At 33.6% G+C, this 20,611-nt stretch overlaps 4 protein-coding genes across 4 annotated transcripts; 2 read left to right on the top strand and 2 right to left on the bottom strand.

Moving 5' to 3' along the window:
• Positions 1-6,381: 6,381 nt before the first annotated feature.
• Positions 6,382-8,339, top strand: LOC139889871 (uncharacterized). The gene is made up of 2 exons (XM_071872789.1): positions 6,382-7,060; positions 7,456-8,339. The coding sequence occupies exons 1-2, from the start codon at positions 6,382-6,384 to the stop codon at positions 8,337-8,339; spliced, it is 1,563 nt and encodes a 520-aa protein (XP_071728890.1).
• A 1,348-nt stretch (positions 8,340-9,687) lies between these two features.
• Positions 9,688-11,782, top strand: LOC139893258 (1-aminocyclopropane-1-carboxylate oxidase homolog 1-like). Its single transcript, XM_071876410.1, has 3 exons — positions 9,688-10,264; positions 10,931-11,252; positions 11,368-11,782. The coding sequence occupies exons 1-3, from the start codon at positions 9,726-9,728 to the stop codon at positions 11,617-11,619; spliced, it is 1,113 nt and encodes a 370-aa protein (XP_071732511.1). The 5' UTR covers positions 9,688-9,725; the 3' UTR covers positions 11,620-11,782.
• Positions 11,783-11,798: 16 nt separating this feature from the next.
• LOC139893259 (uncharacterized) lies at positions 11,799-15,085 on the bottom strand. Its single transcript, XM_071876411.1, has 2 exons — positions 14,097-15,085; positions 11,799-12,162 (listed from the first exon to the last, which is right to left on the bottom strand). Exon 1 carries the CDS (start codon positions 15,001-15,003, stop codon positions 14,101-14,103), a length of 903 nt encoding a protein of 300 aa, XP_071732512.1. The 5' UTR covers positions 15,004-15,085; the 3' UTR covers positions 11,799-12,162; positions 14,097-14,100.
• Positions 15,086-15,771: 686 nt separating this feature from the next.
• LOC139893257 (transcription factor bHLH104-like) lies at positions 15,772-19,598 on the bottom strand. Its single transcript, XM_071876409.1, has 5 exons — positions 19,371-19,598; positions 19,026-19,106; positions 16,694-16,771; positions 16,321-16,480; positions 15,772-16,236 (listed from the first exon to the last, which is right to left on the bottom strand). Exons 1-5 carry the CDS (start codon positions 19,457-19,459, stop codon positions 15,982-15,984), a joined length of 663 nt encoding a protein of 220 aa, XP_071732510.1. The 5' UTR covers positions 19,460-19,598; the 3' UTR covers positions 15,772-15,981.
• Between the last annotated feature and the right edge of the window lie 1,013 nt (positions 19,599-20,611).

The raw sequence follows: 20,611 nt of genomic DNA, 5'->3' as shown, positions 1-20,611 counted from the left end.
CAAGTAGTTTAATGTTACCAAGCTAAGGGTATATTTCTAGTTTAAACCCACATAGAATTAGTTTTAGTACTTGTGCCTATTTCGTAAAACATTTATAAATCAGCGCATGTATTCTCAGCCCAAAAATATATATAAAAAGGGAGCAAATGAAACTCACAATACTGTATTTCGTAGCAATTATGTATATGACGGCACTGAACAAGTGCAGGGTTTGTCTCGGATTCACGAACGTATCAATATTGTGATTCAATATTGCAGGAAAGTACGTAGACGCAACGAAAATGATAAACGTTAGGTTGACCTCACGAGCAATACCCTCGATCAATACCCATAACCTTCATAGCTATAACCCATAATTTCCTTAGCTCTATCTCATTTGAAAACTTATTTTGAAATCATCTGAATATAACTCCGTCGTAGTATTTTATGTATACTAATAATATCTTGAAATAATACTAAGTAAATATATATATATATGTAATTCGATTGAGAGAGTTTAGAGAAATATATTTTCAAGTTTCTATGAAATAATAAAACCTATTGAATTCTATTTATAATAGATTTTTGAATTATTAAAGTGAATTATTAAAGTATGAATTATTAAAGTGAATTATTAAAGTATGAATTATTAAAGTGAATTATTAAAGTATGAATTATTAAAGTGAATTATTAAAGTATGAATTATTAAAGTGAATTATTAAAGTATGAATTATTAAAGTGAATTATTAAAGTATGAATTATTAAAGTATGAATTATTAAAGTGAATTATTAAAGTATGAATTATTAAAGTGAATTATTAAAGTATGAATTATTAAAGTGAATTATTAAAGTATGAATTATTAAAGTGAATTATTAAAGTGAATGATTAAAGTTAAAGTAAATAAAGTTAAAGTTAAAGTATAGTAAAAGTATAAAAACTATGTATGTATAATACGCGTATAAATATATATATAATATTAATTTAAATCGTTATATATATTTAATGAAATAAAATATAAATATCGTTATATTTATTATACTGGTTAAGTAATGAGTTATCAAAAGTGATTCTAGATATTTATAAAAGTTATATACGTTTTAATAATAAAGTTCTTTTTAAACTGAAAACGTCTTTGTACGTTTGAAAATAGATTAATAGAATATTATGGAAACCAATTCTCCACTAACTTTTGTCTAACTTTCGTAAATGACACTTTTTGTTTTTATTTATAAATAGCGTTACAAATTATTCTGAATATCGTTAAGAGGAATAGATTTTCTCAAATCATAGTGGACCTCTCAACAGAGACTTGTAATCATAATTCAATGTTTCTGATAATTCAATCATTTAATATATTTTTTTTAATTTCGTTGAAAATCATATTGAAACAAATACGTTCGTGTAAAGTATTATACGTTTAATACTTTATTAATATTCTCAAGTTATAATATATATATACATATACATATCTATTTATATATAACGGTTCGTGAATCGTCGGAATTTGGTCGAGGTTATAATGAATGTATGAACACAGTTTAAAATTCTTGAGATTTAACTTAACAAACTTTGCTTATCATGTCGGAATAATATAAAGATTAAAGTTTAAATTTGGTCAGAAATTTCCGGGTCGTCACATCTACCATCATCATCAGAAACATTTTCTTCAACGCTATAAGCATCCACTGAATGCTCACTAGCGGTTGACATGAACGCATCCACTGTATGCTCACTAGCGGTTGACATACCTTCATCATCACCAGAATCTACATGTTGTTCTTCGTTTTGTTCTTCATTTTGTTCTTCATGTTGTTCATCATGTTGATATTCTTCTTCAACAACTGTTGACTGGTTATGAGATGTAGATGGACCACTTTCAAAAGATTGAATCATATTCATAAAACTCACTTGCTCATACTGAATTTCAATATGAGCCTGATAGTCTTCATCACGCTGAGATAAAAAGTACATTGTTTCTAAAGTGTTATCGTTAACAAGTTCATTGCTGCAACTATGATTATTGACAACATACCACAATATCATTTTCAAAGAATGTGTTCTTTGAGAGACACCTAAATAATTGTAAGCAATATTATTTAACTGCATACAATTAATGCGATTAGACATGACAAAACTCCTTGTAAATGTTGTTTCATCGCCAGTAAGCCAACCATTTTGAAAAACAATTCTGCCACCCCAAACAAAATTAACCATAAATGGACGTATTGTTGTCATTTGGATACGTGATTTGGTGTTTTTTGAGGTTTTCAAGTGAAGATTTTATGTATTTCTGATATTCATTAACGTTTTTTTGAAGATGATTTATGTTCTTTGTGATGATGTTAATGAATATAAGTTAATAGAGGTATAAATAAGAGTACAAAAATACAAAAGCTGACAGTGATAAGATGGTGTTTAAGTGTTTCCAGCAATAATTTTAGCTAGGTTTCCAGCAATAAAATCCGAAGTTCCAAACTCCGGATTCAGGTAAAAGCCTGAAATCCGAAGTTCCAAACTCCGGTTAGGGCTAGATGGGGTCCAGCATGTCAGCAAACGGGGAAGCTTTTTCACGAGAGAGGTTTGAATCCGGAGTTCCAAACTCCGGCTAGGGTTCTGGTCAGCAAACGGGCATCTTTTTGCAGAGAGAGGGTAGAATCCGGAGTTCCAAACTTCGTTTTTATGTGAAATGGTCAAATCCGGTATTTTAAAGTCCGGAAATACCATGTTTGCAAATTGTTATCCATGATTTCTATTTTACAAACATTTGAATGGTTTATTACCATTTCAAAAAAAATCCTTTTTGACGCATGTTTTAGACATCAAAACTCGACAAGAGGTCTTTTTATGTAATCCCATCATTGTAGATTTTTTATTATTTTATTATTTTTTTATTATTATTATTTTTTTATTATAGTGATTGTTAGGTTGTAGCATGTAGACTACACACATTCTTACCTGCATACGTATATTGTAGGACGGATATGCTTGCAACCATAGTCCTATGCATAGAACATGTCATGTGGAATGCGACATCCTCAATACCGTGTCAAAGCTCGTTATATATGTGCTTAAACGACATATATTCAATAACATCATGTAATTCATAATATCATGACATAAAAATTAAGATATCATATGACTTACTTGAATCCATAGTGAAATTAAATGATTATGGATGCCTTTTCTCATTGCATGGACAATCAATAAATAGTACAAGAATTACAACAATCATCCAATATATTCAGAAGGGATTTACGCTACATTCTAAGAATACATACAATCAAATCCTATACTAAAATACATATATGAACTAATTATAGAATGGGAATCTTGGATAGGTTAGATATAGTGACAGGGTAAAGATCACCATCACTATCACATTGAATGAGAGTATGTCTGGCCGGGGCATCTTCCACTGAAAATTCAAATTCGTCAAATTCAATGGAAGTTTTATTATCTTTACTAAACAGTTTAACAGAAATCGGATTTTTGACAATATTAGGCGTAACAAGGACATTGTGGAGGTGTAGTGGTTGGTAATCATTAGATAATGTGGTGTTTCCGGATGTTAATACAACTATGGTGGAACCGTCACCGACAATAACCAATGGTACAATATTATTATTATTATTATTATCATCATCATCATTATTTTTATAGTTATTATAATTATTATTATTATTATTACTATTATTATTATTATTATCATTTATATAAAATTTTATAAAATTTTCATTTAGATTATTATTAGTATTAATATTAATATTATTATTATTATTATTATTATTATTATTATCATTATTACTTTCATATTAACAAAATCATCATAACAAATAAATATTGTCTATATAAGAGTATATTTATTACAACTATCATACTATTTCATATAATTATATATATATATATATATATATATATATATATATATATATATATATATATATATATATATATATATATATATATATATATATTAGGCTTTATTTATACATATTTACATATAACAAATTATTTATTTTTAATATAATATTAATCATATGTATATATATAAAACTATATAAATTAACTATTTTTAATATATATACATAAGATATATAATTTAAGATATAATATGTAAATTTGTTTGATTACGATTATATGTATTAATATATATAAATGATATAGGTTCGTGAATCTAAGGTCAACCCTACATTTGTTCAATGTTGTCATATGTATTTTTACTACAAAATACAGGATGGTGAGTTTCATTTGCTCCCTTTTTAAATGCTTTTGGAATATATATTTTTGGGACTGAGAATACATGCACTGTTTTATAAATGTTTTACGAAATAGACACAAGTAATCGAAACTGCATTCTATGGTTGGATTATCGAATCGAATATGCCCCTTTTTAGCTTGGTAACCTAAGAATTAGGGAAAAGTACCCCTAATTAACGCGAATCCTAAAGATAGATCTATAGGCCTAACAAACCCCATCCGAGGTACGGATGCTTTAGTACTTCGATTTATTATTATACAGACGAGAGGATTCTGTTTTGGGGATATTCTATATGCATCTTGTTAATATCGGTTACCAGGTGTTCACCATATGAATGATTTTTATCTCTATGCAGTTTGCGAAATGCTTGATATGTGAGATGGATGTTTATGAAAAATAAAAATCTTGTGGTCTATTAAAATGATGAAAATGAATGTTTATGATAAACTAATGAACTCACCAGCCTTTTGGTTGACACTTTAAAGCATGTTTATTCTCAGGTATAAAAGAAATCTTCCGCTGTGCATTTGCTCATTTTAGAGATATTACTTGGAGTCATTCATGACATATTTCAAAAGACGTTGCATTCGAGTCGTTGAGTTCATCAAGATTAATATTAAATCATTTATAGTTTGGATATATTATGAAAGGATATGCATATCTGTCAACTTTCGATGTAAGGGAAGTTTGTCTTTTAAAAACGAATGCAACGTTTGTTAAATGTATCATATAGAGGTCAAATACCTCGCAATGAAATCATATGTTATTGTATTCGTCCTTATGGATTAGGACGGTTGTTTCAGTTTGTAGCGACAATGTCGCCACTGTTGTATTTATTAAATCTTTTTCATTTTTTTTTATTCTCTTTGGTCAAACTTGAAAAAGAGACCGACTTTTAAGCTATAGGCCGTCTAAATAAATCAAAATCCCCTCCATAATATATTCTTTTCGTTTCATTGTATTCCATTTTCAATATTAATTAATTTTAAAACTAATTAAACAATTATAAATAATACCACACTAATGAAAAAGTTTAAAATTACTATCACTATATATATATGTATAAATTACAACTAAATTAATTAAGCAATATTCAATTTGCTTTAATTGTTCATATGTCTGTATAATCAATAATGTAATACTCTCCGTATATATTATAGTGAAATGTGTGTCGACTGAATGCCATTGATGTTATACATATGATATATATGTGTAATTGTGAAATTGAGAAATTGAGAAATTGTGAAATTGTGAAATACATTATCAAGTGTTGTTGTAATTATTGTTTATTCTTATTCATTGTTTATCTTTATAACGAGAAATAAAAAGTTAAAATTTTTAAACTACTGTATATGAACAATTTAAAATAACAACATTAACACGTCCTTAATTTTCTTGTGTTGATTATATTTACACATCTAAATTCGTAATTGTTGATCGGTGGGTGCAATTGTCATTAATTGCTTGTGATGTTTGGGTCATTAACTCCTAAAGCTAATCAAACTGCTAGTATTTTTTTTTTTTTTTTAAATATGTACGTAATCTAATCGAGTTAATAAATGGTATTTTTTTACCCTTTAACGCTTTATGTGATCACGGCCAAAATACGTTGACAGAAATATTTAAACTTGAAATTTTGTAAAAAGAATAATATTACGGAGTAGAACTCAAAACACTAAATTATACGGAGTATTTACACATTGTACAACTCTACCTCAATTATAAACGATAAGGTAAATATTTGTATCATAATAAATTAATGGCATTTACGGATGGGCTTTAGAAGGCCACTAATTATTCTGGGAATCGGGTTCTATTTCAAACGGATGCAACGCTTCCTTTATCACTTATCTCTAAAGTGCATGACCCTCTAAACTTTTTAAATTTTCGATCCATTAGTCTTATCGGGAGTTATTATAAAATCATCTCCAAAATACTCTCAAATAGAATTAGAAAGACCGTCCCATGGCTTATAGGTGAAGAGCAAAGCGCTTTCATTAGTGATAGATACATCCTTGACGGTGTTCTAGTTGCCCTTGAAACAATAGACGACTTAAAAGAGAGAAAACAAAAAAGCTTCATTTTTAAAGTGGATTTTGAAAAAGTCTTTGATTGCATTGATTGGGACTTTCTTACAAAAATCATGGGTTTTATGGGTTTCGGGGAAAAATGGATCAAATTGATCAACGCTTGTCTTACATCCACCTCTATTTCCGTGCTAGTCAATGGCTCCCCAACCGAGCAATTTTTTTCGAAAAGAGGAGTAAGACAAGGCGATCCACTATCGCCCTTTCTTTTCATCATTGCTAGTGAAGGTCTTAACTACCTTCTTAATTTAGCAATAAAAAGAAATTTAATAAGTGGTGTCGAGGTTGGTCGGGATAAAGTTGTCGTGTCTCATTTACAATACGCCGATGACACGATTATTTTCGGGAAATGGAACAAAATAGAAGTTAGAAACACCTTAAAAATCTTTAAATGTTTTGAAGACTTATCAAGGCTAAAAATAAATTTACACAGAGGTTGTGCTTACGGTATTGGAACCATAAAAGAAGAATTAAGTTTGTTAGCATCTTGGTTTGGATGCAAAGAGGGTTCTTTCCCGTTTAACTACCTTGGGCTCCCGATAGGTGAAAATTTAAGATCACAAAAAAGTTGGAAACCCGTCTATGATAAATTCAAAAATCGTTTATCGGATTGGAAAGCAAAATCTATTTCTTTTGGAGGAAGACTCACACTAATCAAGTCGGTCTTAAATAGTCTTCCTCTTTATTACTTCTCGCTTTTCAAGGTCCCTCTTAGTGTTATAAAAGAATTAGAAGGTTTGCGTCGTGATTTCTTTTTGGTGGGGGGGGGGGGGGGTGGGGGGGGGGGTGGGTGGGGGGCTTTCGACCAAAGAAAAATGGCTTGGGTTAATTGGCAACAAATCATGCTACCATACGAATATGGCGGGTTAGATGTTGGCTTACTTAAATCAAAAAACCTTGCTCTTCTAACAAAATGGTGGTGGAGATTCTTAAATTTTAACAATTCATTTTGGGCAAAAATTATCTAAAACATTTATGGTGAAAATGGGGGGTTTGGGTTGCTTTTCACACCTTTCTTGTAACAATAATAAAAAAAAATTCGAGAAGAACTTGGTACAATATTATAATCGTTGAACACACCCTAAACAAGTTAAGGTGTGATATTTCTAACTCGTTTGTTAAGATTATAGGTCAAGGAAAAGAAACTAGCTTTTGGGACGAATCGTGGTGTGGCGAAGAATGTTTTCACACTGCATTCCCAAGATTATTCAGGCTTGAGCTAAATAAAACCGCCACCGTCGCTAATAGAATTGGCTGGGCCGAGGGTTCTGCTGTATTTAAATGGGAATGGGCCTGTGAGCCAAAATGGCGTGCATCCAGTGAGTTGTCAAAATTATGTGATATTATTTCAAGCTATACAACTTCTGGAAAGTCTAATGATGCATGGACTTGGAAGTACGAAAACAATGGAATTTATACTACCAAGTCTCTCACGTCCATCTTACATGGACTTGCTGTTGCTTCTAGGGTCACTCCCGAGCCTACAATCCTCAACAAACTTGTGCCTCAAAAAATTGATATTTTCATATGGAGAGCCGCAAAAAATAAATTACCCGTACGTTCCGAACTAGATAAGCGTGGCATAGACTTACACTCTACTAAATGTCCGGTATGTGACGAGGATATCGAGACACTTCATCATACTCTCATCTCATGTAAGATCGCAAGGGAAGTGTGGGATTTGATCCGAAGATGGTGGAAACTTGATCGCCTTCTGATTAACAACACCTCTGACCTTGCAAAAGCTCTTAACCCAAAATTTATAAATCCATTGTATGCTTCCTTTTGGCAAGCGATTGTATGGGTTACGTGTTATTTTCCTTTGAAAAACCGAAATGATCATGTTTTTCGGAATAATCCCCTTTGCCCTTCAAAGATTGTTTCCGACATCCAATCAAAAAGTTTCGAATGGATCAATTGTCGTGGAAAGAAAGTTCGCTTAGAATGCCTAAGTTGGTTCACGGATCCACTAGCCTCCATCATTAATGCTAAATCCAATGAAGAAATTGGTTAATATTAAGGTTTTTTACTCTTCTCTACTTGTTCACTTGGCCAAGAAACTAAGTGGGCGGTTTTAGAATTTGCTTTGTCGCCGAAAATTCGGCACTGCATCTTCTTTTGCCTCCCGGCTTGAATTCAAGTTGTTTTCTAGTCTTGTGCACTTGTGAGAATGGGTAGTTTTTCCTATCGTGGCAATTCCTCTCGTGATCAATTTTTGCAAATGTATAGTGATAGCTTTATAATTTCGTGTAGGTTCATGTATCTTTGTTTTCGTGAGCCGTTAAGGCTACTTGTATGTATTCTCATATCTTTTATCTAATAAAGGTTGGCTTTTCAAAAAAAAAAAAAAAAAAAAAAAAGCTACAAATACACTATATATATATTTTCACTTTTGTCCAGGCTGTATAACCCAAATAGTTTTATTGTAGGTTATAAACATCAAATAATCCCATTGTAGTCGTTTTGTGCCCTTCCTAGCTGCTTGGTAGGGAGGGTTGTTGCTAATCAAATTTTGATTTTTTAAAAAAAATTGTCAACAAAATGTTACTTGTTACCAGTGTACCGAAAATTTAATTATGTGACATTTTTTCTTTTCTTTTAACGATGACATGGAACGAATATAATTAAGGGTAAAAGTTATAATATGCTATCTTTTGTGCTAATATAGGGGTTTTAGATACCAAACATATTCAGTGGCGGATGCATGATATTTTTTTACCGGGGGTAAAAAAAAAATTAAAACCGTAACAATTTTTTAAAGCAAAATATGGAAGTTTGGGGCAAAAATTGAGGGTTTTTTTTTAGCAAAATATGGAGGTTTTAGGACAAAATTTGAAGGTTTTGGAGCATAATTTTGAGAATTTTGAGTAAAATTTGAAGGTTTTGGAACAAAATATGTAGTTTTTGTGGCAAAAAAAAAAAAAAAAAAAAAAAAAAAAAAAAAAAACCACCGAGGGTGAAGTCGAAAAATTCAAAACTTTTACACTGAAAATTGCAAATCCACTGGGGGCGGACGCCCCTCCTTGTCCCCACATAAATCCGCCCCTCACCATAGTCCCACGTGGAATGAAAATTCATCGCTAGGTAGAATGATACGTCATCACGTGTTTTGTTTCAGGTTAAAAAGTTTAGTTGTTTATATTTAAAAATTTATAACCTGTAATGAGATTATTTATAGTATATAGTCTTCAATTAAACAAAACTGAAAATTACATTGTGTAATGTGTATTTGTAGCTTTAATTAACTAAATTAAAACACAAAGTACACAATGATAAAATCGGTGTCGCTTTTTCCTTCCGCTCATATAAATAAGACATTTGTCGCACATTACAATGTTAATCATACACACCCCCCTATAACGATTACTATAGTCTAATCTTTGTCATCTAGTCAAAGAAAATGTCTCTCAATACTTCAACTTCATCCCATCTGAATTATGATCGAAAAGCAGAGCTCATAGCCTTCGACCAAACAAAAACCGGCGTCAAAGGACTTGTCGACGCCGGAATCACAACCATCCCTCGCATATTCCACCTACCACTTACACCCGAAAACCTCAACTCCGATCAAACGTCTGGTTTAAAACCAAGTCTCCCGACCATTGACCTTGAAGGAATTAACGATGATCCGATCAAGCGAAAGGAGATCATCGAGAAAGTGAAGGATGCGTTGGAGACATGGGGATTCTTTCAGATGATCAATCATGGTATCCCAAACAGCATATTGAAGGATGCGTTGAACGGGGTGATGAGATTTAATGAGCAAGATACTGAGGTGAAGAAGCAGTGGTATACAAGGGAGAAGGTCGAAAAGCGTAAGGTGGTGTATAACAGTAATTTCGACTTGTACACTGAACCTGTGACTAACTGGCGAGACTCCTTTTTTTGCCCCATGCTTCCTAACCCTCCTCAACCACACGAGATACCAGAGCCTTGCAGGTTGTTTACTTTCTTGATCCGTTTAATTAAAGATTTTGCTAACGATAGCCTTCGAGACCATGGTAACTTTGGAGACCATATCAAGATAGTCTAGTAGTTATGATCGTGACTTACAATAGTCACTGCCAAATGTCTTGGGTGGCCAGAAAAGAGTCAGAAACGATCAAAATTGATAATGAGATAACCCAGTTAGGCCACGTACATGATGGTAAAATAAATTATTCGTTTACCAGTTTAATGTTTGGTTGAAGGCAATCAAGGACGAACCTATTATTTATTGAGTGGTAGCTCGGGCTATAAGTGAAATACGTGAACCAGTGAAAAAAAAAATTGAACTCTTAATTGGTGATACCATTGTGTAATTTTTTTTAGTGACCATTGAACGGTGTAGATTTTGTTAAACTTTTATCTAGTAACACTCGTGACTACGATTTCTGGATTTGCCACTTGAGGAGTCATTACATTGGATATCGTCTGAGCTATTTGGTACTGAATGTTAAATTTCATTAACTTAATTGAAAACAGAAGTACACAGGTGAAAAATTAGACTAAAAAACATTATACAAGCGTAAACAAAGGAAGCATACTTTCATATGTATTAGAGTTATGCAAAGAAGTCTAAACATAAAGTTCTAAGTTTTATGCTGAATTGAAATATTTTTGCAGAGATATATGGCTTGAGTATTCGAGTCGAGTGTTGAAGCTCGGACATTGTGTGTTTGAGTTAATTTCCGAGGCTCTTGGGCTCAAACCTAACCATCTGTTTGAGATGGGGTGTGCGGAAGGGCTTGCACTTCTCGGCCATTACTATCCTTCATGTCCACAACCTGAGTTAACAATCGGCACCCGTGATCATGCTGACAATGATTTCATCACAATTCTTCTACAAGATCATATCGGTGGCCTTCAAGTGTTCTATCAAAACCATTGGACCGATGTTCCTCCCATCCCGGGAGCTCTAGTTGTAAATGCAGGAGATCTACTACAGGCATCTTTCTCTCCTTATCGCTCGATATTCAAATACCGTTTTAGTTTGTTGGTCTTTGAGTTATTAGATATATATTTGTACTAATAATACATGGTAATTTGTGAAACCCTTTCAGCTAATTACAAACGACAAATTTGTAAGCGCACAACACAAGGTGTTTGCGAATAAGATGGGTCCTAGAGTATCGTTGGCCGCGTTTTTTTCAACAGGGCTATATCCAACCTCGAAGGTGTTTAAACCGATCACAGAGTTGCTTACGGAAGATAATCCAGCCAAATACAGAGGCACAACGGTTTATGAATATGAAACTTACTACAAACGAAAGGGACTTGATGGTACTTCTGCTCTTCTGCATTTCAAGTTCTAGCTCATTTTACATCTGTATTCTGTTGAGAGCCATGAATTGAACATGAAGCATTCCTAGTTTTCACATGGTAATGTAATCTTGAAGAATTTGGTTATAAGTAGTTTGCAAGACTCAAGAGTCCAGATTCGGTTAATAAAATATTTGGGCCTTGATTATTGTTCAATGTAAAACCCCAGTACTTGATAGAATTTTGTAAATAGCAGATTAAGTGACAAATTATACAGAAAGTTGCAAATTCCTTGCCATTCAAATCTTCCAAATACAGTGCTTCAAATACAGAAACATGCAAATCTAATAAAGATTATTCGAAAAGTATTCCCTAAACGAAGGTATAACGTACAGCTCTTTCGACTGGAGTATAAAGTAATAAAACCCGGGAGTTGATAAAAGTGTAACCTTTTGAGAAAAAGGCTGCAACTTCCTAATGGCTGAAAGATAAAAACTCCAATGCAAAAGCTGAAAGAAGTGTAATGCTTCTATTTCCATTGCAGTCCTTGCAGATGAGTCAGACTTTGACTTAAGTGATATTCAAAAGGTGAGAACCTATACGCAAATCAAGATTACCATGTTAACACAGCCAACACGTATATTACAGTATATGAAGAAAATAATGTTACTTTTGATAGTTAATTATACTCTAAAAATAATGAAGCCCTACGGCTCAGAAACAAAGACGACATCAAGACAATGCAACACAAGAGCATTATTTTATTAGAAGAGTTTGTGCTAACACGGGCACATTATTAAAGGCGAAATAACCAAAGACGAAATTTTACATGTGTTACATTATGCATCTAATATGTGAGTGATTATTTCTTGGTATAATTGTTTGGTTGTAGACTCCAGACACATATATATCTGAATACACCACTATATGGTAAAGATTTTAGTAGTTCCCTACATCCTCATTTTAATATAGATCTTCCCCAGCAACTACGATTAGCCAATCATCGGGCGCATGTCACCAACTAATAAATGAGGATATGTTGTTTTTTATGAACACCTTAGTTCTAATGGGCTTGGCTAAAACAGCTAGAGATTGTGTTTTCTATCCGAAAATAAGTAATATTTGAATGGAGAAGTTGGCAGCGTTAAGGTTCAGCTTCGGTGCTTAGCTCAGCCCTGTGGAGTAACAAAATGTACAGATGTGGAGTTATCTGACGGAAGATAAAGGCTTTGGAACAAAGTTGTACTGAAATTCACTTTCTAGCATCCCAACATGCAAGAAAGATCCAAAAAGAAGGTGCTTAAGAACTAGAATGAAGCACAGGAATTTATTTAGGAATCTAAAGACTCGATATGATAAATACTACTTTGATGTGATCCGCTGAATTTGTGTGATACACATGATAGCCAGGAGATATGTTTTACTTCTCTTAACAGCTCCTTTTAATAAATGAGGGGAATAGAAGCAAGCCATATCTCTCGCTCGGGTGCAGATCCTTAAACATTAATATAATGATTGGTTCCATATGCAGGACATCAACGGTGTAAGAGCTGGCGGAAGGTATAAATCTCAGACTAGCTGTAAAACATATATGAATGGTGACCCTTTGGGATTTCTAATGGTCATAATAACCGGGTACTAAAATTCTATCTTTATATAGAAAGAAAATAATCATATTTGTATAATCAGGTAAAAAAAATACCACTGACAAAATAAGCATCCCTAGCTTTAAGCAACTGATTATTTATCCTTAGTATTAAACCGCAATTAGCAATTTAAAAAGAAACATTCGAGTAACCACTTAATTACGGATCTGAACGGAGTAACTTCCTCATGATGTGATGTCTAATAATGTGTGGGTTCAGGTAATAGGATTATAGGACGTCAACCAATGTATCTGGTTTGTGCAACTTATATCATGTATGTATTTAACTTGCGCACACCTATAAACCAGATACTTAGGACATAACGACGCTAAATCTTGGATGGGAATTTCACTTTCTTTCCCATGACAACATTCTTGAACAGACTGGATTATAGATTGAAACCAACCTTATTGACCTCATTGCCAGTATTCAGCCATTAGATACTGGTTAATAAAGGTATGTTAATTGTATGTGAATTATCACTATATGGTCAATTTTAAAAGTTAAATTCATAAAATTATGTGCATATTAATATTAATGTCAGATTTTAGAATTATTTTCTCCCTCCTGAAGGTCCTATCCACCAACGTACACTCTGGGATATGCCAACTGAAGTGGCAGAATGTCACTCAAGAAGTCAAGATTGAGGGTATCACTTCTTATGTCTAAAGTTAAACAAACATCACATGACATCGTATTATAAATTTGCACTTTACACGTCGTTTATGGTTTTAATATGTAGTGATCAGCAACAACAGTATATTAAGCAACAATAAACTCAAGATAAACTTAACAATCTATGCACTAAAGCATAAATATACTCATTCCATCAAAACAATGTGGATCCAAATTAACCATAACTGAATATCGAAAAGAAACAATACCAATCTAACGATGAATATTGAGCATCGCCTTAGCTTCACTCTGTTCCTCCAACAAATCATCACTAGCATACTTACTCAACAACTCCTTCTTCTTCTTCTCCAACACCATTTTCTCAATCTCCTTTTCATCTGGCAACGGCACATGAACAACAAACTCCTTCTCCTTTTCTTTTTCCTCCAACTCCTTTTCTCTCCTCTCTTCCTCAACAACATCCTCTTCCTCTTCAAATAATATCGTTCTTGCAGCTCCACCAACTTCCGCCACCTCACCGCTCATCACCGCCCTTCTCGCCTCTTTCTTAATCTGCTCCATCCTCATCCACTCTGCAACTGCTTCAGCCCTCATTCGTTCTTCAGCCGGACCTTCTACTTTCTCCAACACACCATCTTCATCATCTCTATAACCATAATAACTAGCATCAATCCTTTTATATATATCATACCTACTCCTACGTTTTCGCAACTCCGGTGGCTTCTCGAACAATTCCTTCACTCCAGGAAGCTTTTTCGCAGCACCGAAGTACCGGTAACCCGGACCGCGACCGCTAGGGTTTGGAACATCTACTATATTCCCTTCCAAATCAGTCATTTTCGCCGAATACCTCGAGTAATTCGGACCGCCTAACTCGACAATCCTACGTTCCCAATGAACTTTCTCTCGAATCAGTTTATTGATTTCGTCGTTGAGATCACGTAAACGGTGCTCGCCTAATCCCTCGTTTTGAATTTCAGCAACTTTACGGCCGATTTCACGCATTATCTGCTGACGCCACTTGTCGGCGTCAGCTAGGTCACGGCATTCGGAAGCTAGAAACGGCCGGCGCTCTTTAGGTTTCTTTTTTTCTTCTGCTTTCATGGTGATGAACCTGTTGAGCATCGATTGAGCTTTCTCTTCGTTACGCGCCATTGTGAAATCGAATTGGACAGAAACCCTAAGCTAATTGTGTTAATTGAAGGCAAGATAGATCGTACTGAGCAGAAACCCTAGGTTGATTATATTAACTTGAAAAATATGGAATATGTATTTTGGGGAGGGCGTTCGGTAATGGAGATTTTGAAATTACAGTAAAGAACCCTAAACTATAATTTGTGTACAACATGAGTCCCTTTACTTTTACTTCACACAACAACGACATCAATAATTTGTTAGTTTGGTTTGTTGGTTTCATTTAAGTTCATTTTCTAGGGGTGAGACGTTTCTGGACTTTCCTTGTCTCGTTTGATTTATTCTTTTATCGGGCTATGATACTCTCATTGTTATGGAAGTTCATGGCTTTTTTTAGAAAACATACTCCCCCTCCTCGAGTAAACTGCACTAGCCGAGCATACTCAACTAGATAAACTTCATTCGTTTACTCGTTTATTGTTTATTCATCTGTCTATAGCTTTTTCTTGATGAAGCAAATAATAATAATTATTATTATTATAGTAGAATATATGTAATACTCCGTAAATAATAATATGTTTAATCCTCTTCACCTCAATATCTTGAAAAAATTGTGCATCCTGAAAATACTATGTGCTAAATTCTCACCAAAGGACCTAAAAATGTTTTAAAATTCACCTGGACTTAGGGCGACCGACATGTCAAGATCGGAAAGGTAGATCATTTCCGTAAGGCTTTTGCGAAAAGGTTCGGTTTTTAATCTATATCAATAGCAAACCAACTGAATCACTGCCTTACAATTATTAGGAGCAAGGCTTAATTAGAATAATTGATGAACAATTATTTCTAACCAACAGATTTCTTCTACAATCAACTCTACTCGTCTCTAAAAACGAAATACCAAAAGTGCAGAAAAATGAAAACTCGAAAAACAATGAAGCATTTGTATGTACAAATTACGATGATGCAATAAATTATCATCGGATATTCTTTCAGCTTCTAAGCAGCAGGTGGCCTCAGCTCGTGATCATGAGATGTGTCACGTGTGGATTGTGGTAAATAATGCCACATTGGAACGTAACCATAACCTGGAAAAACTGGCATCTTGTTTGCTCCAGCAGGATATGCAGCTGGATGCGGTGTCATATATCCAGGTGGCGGAAGACTATTGGTCATCGCTTTGACCTGCTGCTCCATTTTTGCTTTTTCCGCCTTTAATACAAGTTTCTCTTCGCGAAGTTCATTCTTCTCTGCCTGTCAGTTTTGAGAGTATTAGAGACCTCTTAAACTAATAATTCCAATTATATCAAACACACATATACATACACATATACTAACCTTCAATGTTTTAATCTCTTCCGATAATTTTTCGTTCATCTCTTTGTAATCCTTAGATTCAGATTTCAGCTGATTCAGAACTCGGATAGCATCTCCAAGTATAGTCAATTTATCAGTGGCGGGCCGGTCAGGTTCCAAAGTAGAACTCAATTCCAAAAATCTGTAGAAAGAGTTAACGATATTTCATTGATAGTTCATAAAACGTTTTATTATTGCTTGGTATTACGAATAAGGGCGAAGACCAGAAACGTTTGTTAGAAACACATATACCCTGATGCTGGAATTTGATTACAAAAAATAAGTTAAAAAGTTGGTTTCGATTAAATAACGATACTATCATGAAGTATAAGAATTTTTTTATAGTAAAAGGCACCTCTCATTCAACTTTTCCCTTCTTTGCCTCTCACGGCATGCTTTATTTTCGGCCCTGCTACATGAAGTACTGCGTCCCCTGTCATGTGAGTAAAAAGAATAAACAGTTAGCCCTTATTTTATTTTATTACTCAGATATACGAGGAAAGAAAATGAAGAAATGGGACCTGTAAACATGACACGACTGTTGTAAAAAACCCCATTTATTCCCGGTTAATCCCCGATTATTCCTTTTTAAGAACAGACCGATCCGATTTTGTCAAAATCCGTTTAATTAATCGGTGAGCGTCGGTTAATGGGTCAATAGTTGGTCAAAGTCGATCAAGGTCAAAATTAGTCAACATTTTAATATGAACTTAAACAAGAATTTGTGAGTTTTTGAACAAATGACCTAATATGTTTATTTTTTAGACAATTATTATGTTAAATTTTATGTTTACGGTTTTCTTCTATATTTATACATAATTTTGAAATTTAGTATTTAAAAGTATCAAATCTTCAATCCGATTAATACCCGAGTTGCCGATTACTCCCTCCAAAGTCCCGACCGAGTACTCTACGAGTAGCGAGTTATACAACCTTGCATGACACAAACAAATGAATATGTGATTGCAGGTTGATGGGACTATTTGGTCTCATTCATGTTTTTTCTTTTTCATTTAGTGAATAAGAGCCAGTTTCACATTCTCATTCTCATATAAGTAAATAAGACATGAATATTGCAGGAGGGGGGACCTGGCCCATGTTTTAGAAAGTCTGGATACTTAGGCGATTAGTCTAGCGAGTAAAATACATGTGCCCATGTTTCATAGAACTTTGTTATACACAGTCAAAATCGGTCAAACTTGGTGAGACTCGATCAAACTTGGTGAGACTCGATCAAAACACGGATTACTCGGTCAAAGCTCAGAAATACTCGGAAAATCGGTCAAAATCGGTCAAATTTGGTCAGCATCCGGGTACTCCCTAAACTACCTAGTACTCCTCAAGTAGCGATTTTTGCAACCTTGATTATTATAAGATGAGTTGATGAGTTTCCTAACCATCTTGTTGTAAATCAATCGCTGTTTCTACTAAAAGAGTAAGGGTTACTTTATGGGAAGAAGAATGAGGGAATGGGTTTCATTTCCATTGAAAGTGTTTGGTTAATACTTCAGAATTCAAAGATTAAGAATCAGATCCACAAATACAGACATACTCTGTACCCAGGTAAGTTGGTGGGTTTGGAAATACATTCCCTTAACCTTTTGAAACCATACCCATAGTCATTCAAGTTTTCAACCAGACACACCTGTAGCATATTAAATGCTCAGAATGAATTATTCTAAACAAAGCCTTTGTCATATCATTTTAAAACATAAAGAGTAATTCCGTATCCTTTTTGTTTACCATAAGAATATTTGGCCCTTTCAAGGATCTCTAGCATTTTAATGTTACAAAATACATGGCCCTTTCAGGATGATTAAGCCCCTTTTACTTAATAAAAAGAAAATGGGCATTAAAAACCATGATTACAACTTTCTGTGGTGAAGCATCTAAATGCGCAAAGGCGTCTAAGCCTGATGCACTATCTTGTATTCGGATCACTTTTTAATAGTGCATCAGGCGCACTTTTTTAAACACGGGTTGTTTGTAACCAAGCTATAATATAATTAACTAAGTTCATAATATTTGTAGAAAAGAAAGTTGATAGATAACCCAAAACTGATTATTTGACCTATTACCAACTTGACACATTATGTGTTATCAAAGAAGATTTAGCTTTATGGTTTATTAGTCATTCGGAAAATGAGGTTAGTGGTCGGTTGATTTAGGATGTGCTTTATGATGTATAATTGTTACGGAAATGTTTTATTTTATCCTAGGAATACAAGCTACTTTAATGTGTTTTCGTGCATTTCAGGTTTGTGGAGATTTTGAGCTATAAGATGCTTAAATGCTGAAAAAGCCGAATCCTGTTACCGTTTTGGCCATAACTCACTCATACGACCTCCGATTGAGGTGATTCAAATTGCCAGACGTTCATATTTCAAAATACAAGAACCACTAACTATTAACCCATGCCCCATGACCCATGATCCAACCAAATGGCATGCATTTTTAGTCAGAAATATACTCATAACATCCATATGCACGACTATAACTTTTTATATTAACCTACACAAAAAGCGGGGGAATTAACTTATGGCAGGACAAACCAACAAAGTGCGAGAATTGGTATAAGTTGTCAATTATGTTACGCTCTATTTCTTTACCATTTCTGTAACCACAACAGTTTTTAGACTTTAGCCTAACTTAATCACACTATGTTAAAACAAAGACAATAATAATACCTCTTTCTCGAACATTCTTTCTCCGCACACTCCTCCACCGGTGCAAGGCTAGCAAGTGAAGCATCGATTTGTACCGTCCCACTGCAACAACAAACCAACTTTCAATCAAATAGTGCATTCACAGCTCAGCTTTACAATTCTCATAACAACTATTGCAATATGTATTAACCCTAAATCTAAAGAATTTATACATATAACTTGGCCTTAATCAGCATCATGTCAAACCGTAGAATCTGAATTCGAATTAAAAACATTCTGATTGTGGTACACATAGATAGAACTAAAAAATACATAAATCAAAACACAACGTAATATATATATGTGTATGAATGTGTATAAGTTTACCTATGATCACCCCAATAAAAATCGGCGGGTGTAACATCGTTGATGAGAGTGTTGTAATCGATCCAATCAGTATTCTCGAAAGGATCCATTTGATGTCGATTGAATCGCTGCTGCTAACCAATTGATATTATTGATTGAAAACGAAACCCTAGATTGATTCCCCAAATGTTTTATCGTTAGTCTTCGATAATAATGATAACAGAAAAGATAATTATTATTATTATTAAAATTAAAATTAAAAAATAAATGTAGTAGTATAAAGTTGTGGGTTTGGATGGGGGTTACAAATTAAAAATTGATTGATTGACAGAAGATATCACCCGGGCGTCACGTTTAACAAAAGGATTGGTGATCTTCCAATCATTTTACGTCACGTGGAAATTATTGTTATCGCCGCATAAAATATTCTACAAGTGGTCTAAATTGGCGGAGGGGCAATGTTTATTGAAAAATATTTAAAACTAAAAATTAGTAAGAAAAAAGTCGTTAAGAAATATGTGTATGTGATTGGGTGACATAGCATTTTTGCTTTACGTGACAAAACAAAATAGTGCACATGCTTAAGTTTGTTTTGGTATAGATATTATAGTTTAGTTTATATTTATAATTAGACTTCTAACTTTTGTGTTAACCTTTTATGATTTACATTTCGTTTGTTGCATAGAACATATTCATCTATGTATCATTAAAAAAATGTCCTTGCTTACTGAGTTCATTTTGTTTAAACGAGTAATTTCACGCTTAAATATTTTCGTTTCCTCTTCGCCTACATTTACGATCTCACATTCGATAGTATTTGTTACCTAATCTATTTCTTCACCACCACTCTAGGGTTTTGATTACCCCGTTTATTGCTAATGGTCGATATATATTTGTTGTTAATCGCCACCTCTCTTCTCATATTTGTCGACGATGTTTGTTCCCTAATTTTTCCGACCATCGCAGTTCGAGGGTTTTTGACAATATATTTATTGCTAATCGTCGGTGCATATTTGTTGTTGATCGTCGATGCATTGTGGAACTAAAAAGGTTAGGGTGTTTGTTTACCCCGATGTTTTGTTGTTTTCAACTTATGATTCACTCAACACTTGTTCAAAACTTCCACTTATTCTTAACTCTTTATTTTTTATTATTCATTATTTATTACCATATAAATACTAACATCACTTTAATTGTTTACCTTCAATGTTTCGAACACTAAGAAAAACTGAAAACCTCACCCACCTCTCCATGTGCTTGAT

Source organism: Rutidosis leptorrhynchoides, chromosome 2 (genome assembly GCF_046630445.1).
Source record: "Rutidosis leptorrhynchoides isolate AG116_Rl617_1_P2 chromosome 2, CSIRO_AGI_Rlap_v1, whole genome shotgun sequence".
Classification (NCBI taxonomy): Eukaryota; Viridiplantae; Streptophyta; class Magnoliopsida; order Asterales; family Asteraceae; genus Rutidosis; species Rutidosis leptorrhynchoides.
The sequence above is the reverse complement of the archived record's forward strand: the minus strand, read 5'-3'. Positions and strand labels throughout refer to the sequence as shown.

Excerpts from the sequence above, each read along its gene's own strand:
- LOC139889871 (XM_071872789.1), top strand. The coding sequence starts at position 6,382 with ATGGGTTTTATGGGTTTCGGGGAAAAATGGATCAAATTGATCAACGCT. Across the intron at positions 7,061-7,455 it reads TGTTATAAAAGAATTAGAAG|GTCAAGGAAAAGAAACTAGC; the intron begins GTTTGCGTCGTG and ends TTAAGATTATAG.
- LOC139893257 (XM_071876409.1), bottom strand. The coding sequence starts at position 19,459 with ATGGATCCTTTCGAGAATACTGATTGGATCGATTACAACACTCTCATC. Across the intron at positions 19,107-19,370 it reads TTTTATTGGGGTGATCATAG|TGGGACGGTACAAATCGATG; the intron begins GTAAACTTATAC and ends TTGTTGTTGCAG. Across the intron at positions 16,481-16,693 it reads AGGGAAAAGTTGAATGAGAG|ATTTTTGGAATTGAGTTCTA; the intron begins GTGCCTTTTACT and ends CTCTTTCTACAG.
- LOC139893258 (XM_071876410.1), top strand. The coding sequence starts at position 9,726 with ATGTCTCTCAATACTTCAACTTCATCCCATCTGAATTATGATCGAAAA. Across the intron at positions 10,265-10,930 it reads GAGATACCAGAGCCTTGCAG|AGATATATGGCTTGAGTATT; the intron begins GTTGTTTACTTT and ends ATATTTTTGCAG. Across the intron at positions 11,253-11,367 it reads ATGCAGGAGATCTACTACAG|CTAATTACAAACGACAAATT; the intron begins GCATCTTTCTCT and ends AAACCCTTTCAG.
- LOC139893259 (XM_071876411.1), bottom strand. The coding sequence starts at position 15,003 with ATGGCGCGTAACGAAGAGAAAGCTCAATCGATGCTCAACAGGTTCATC.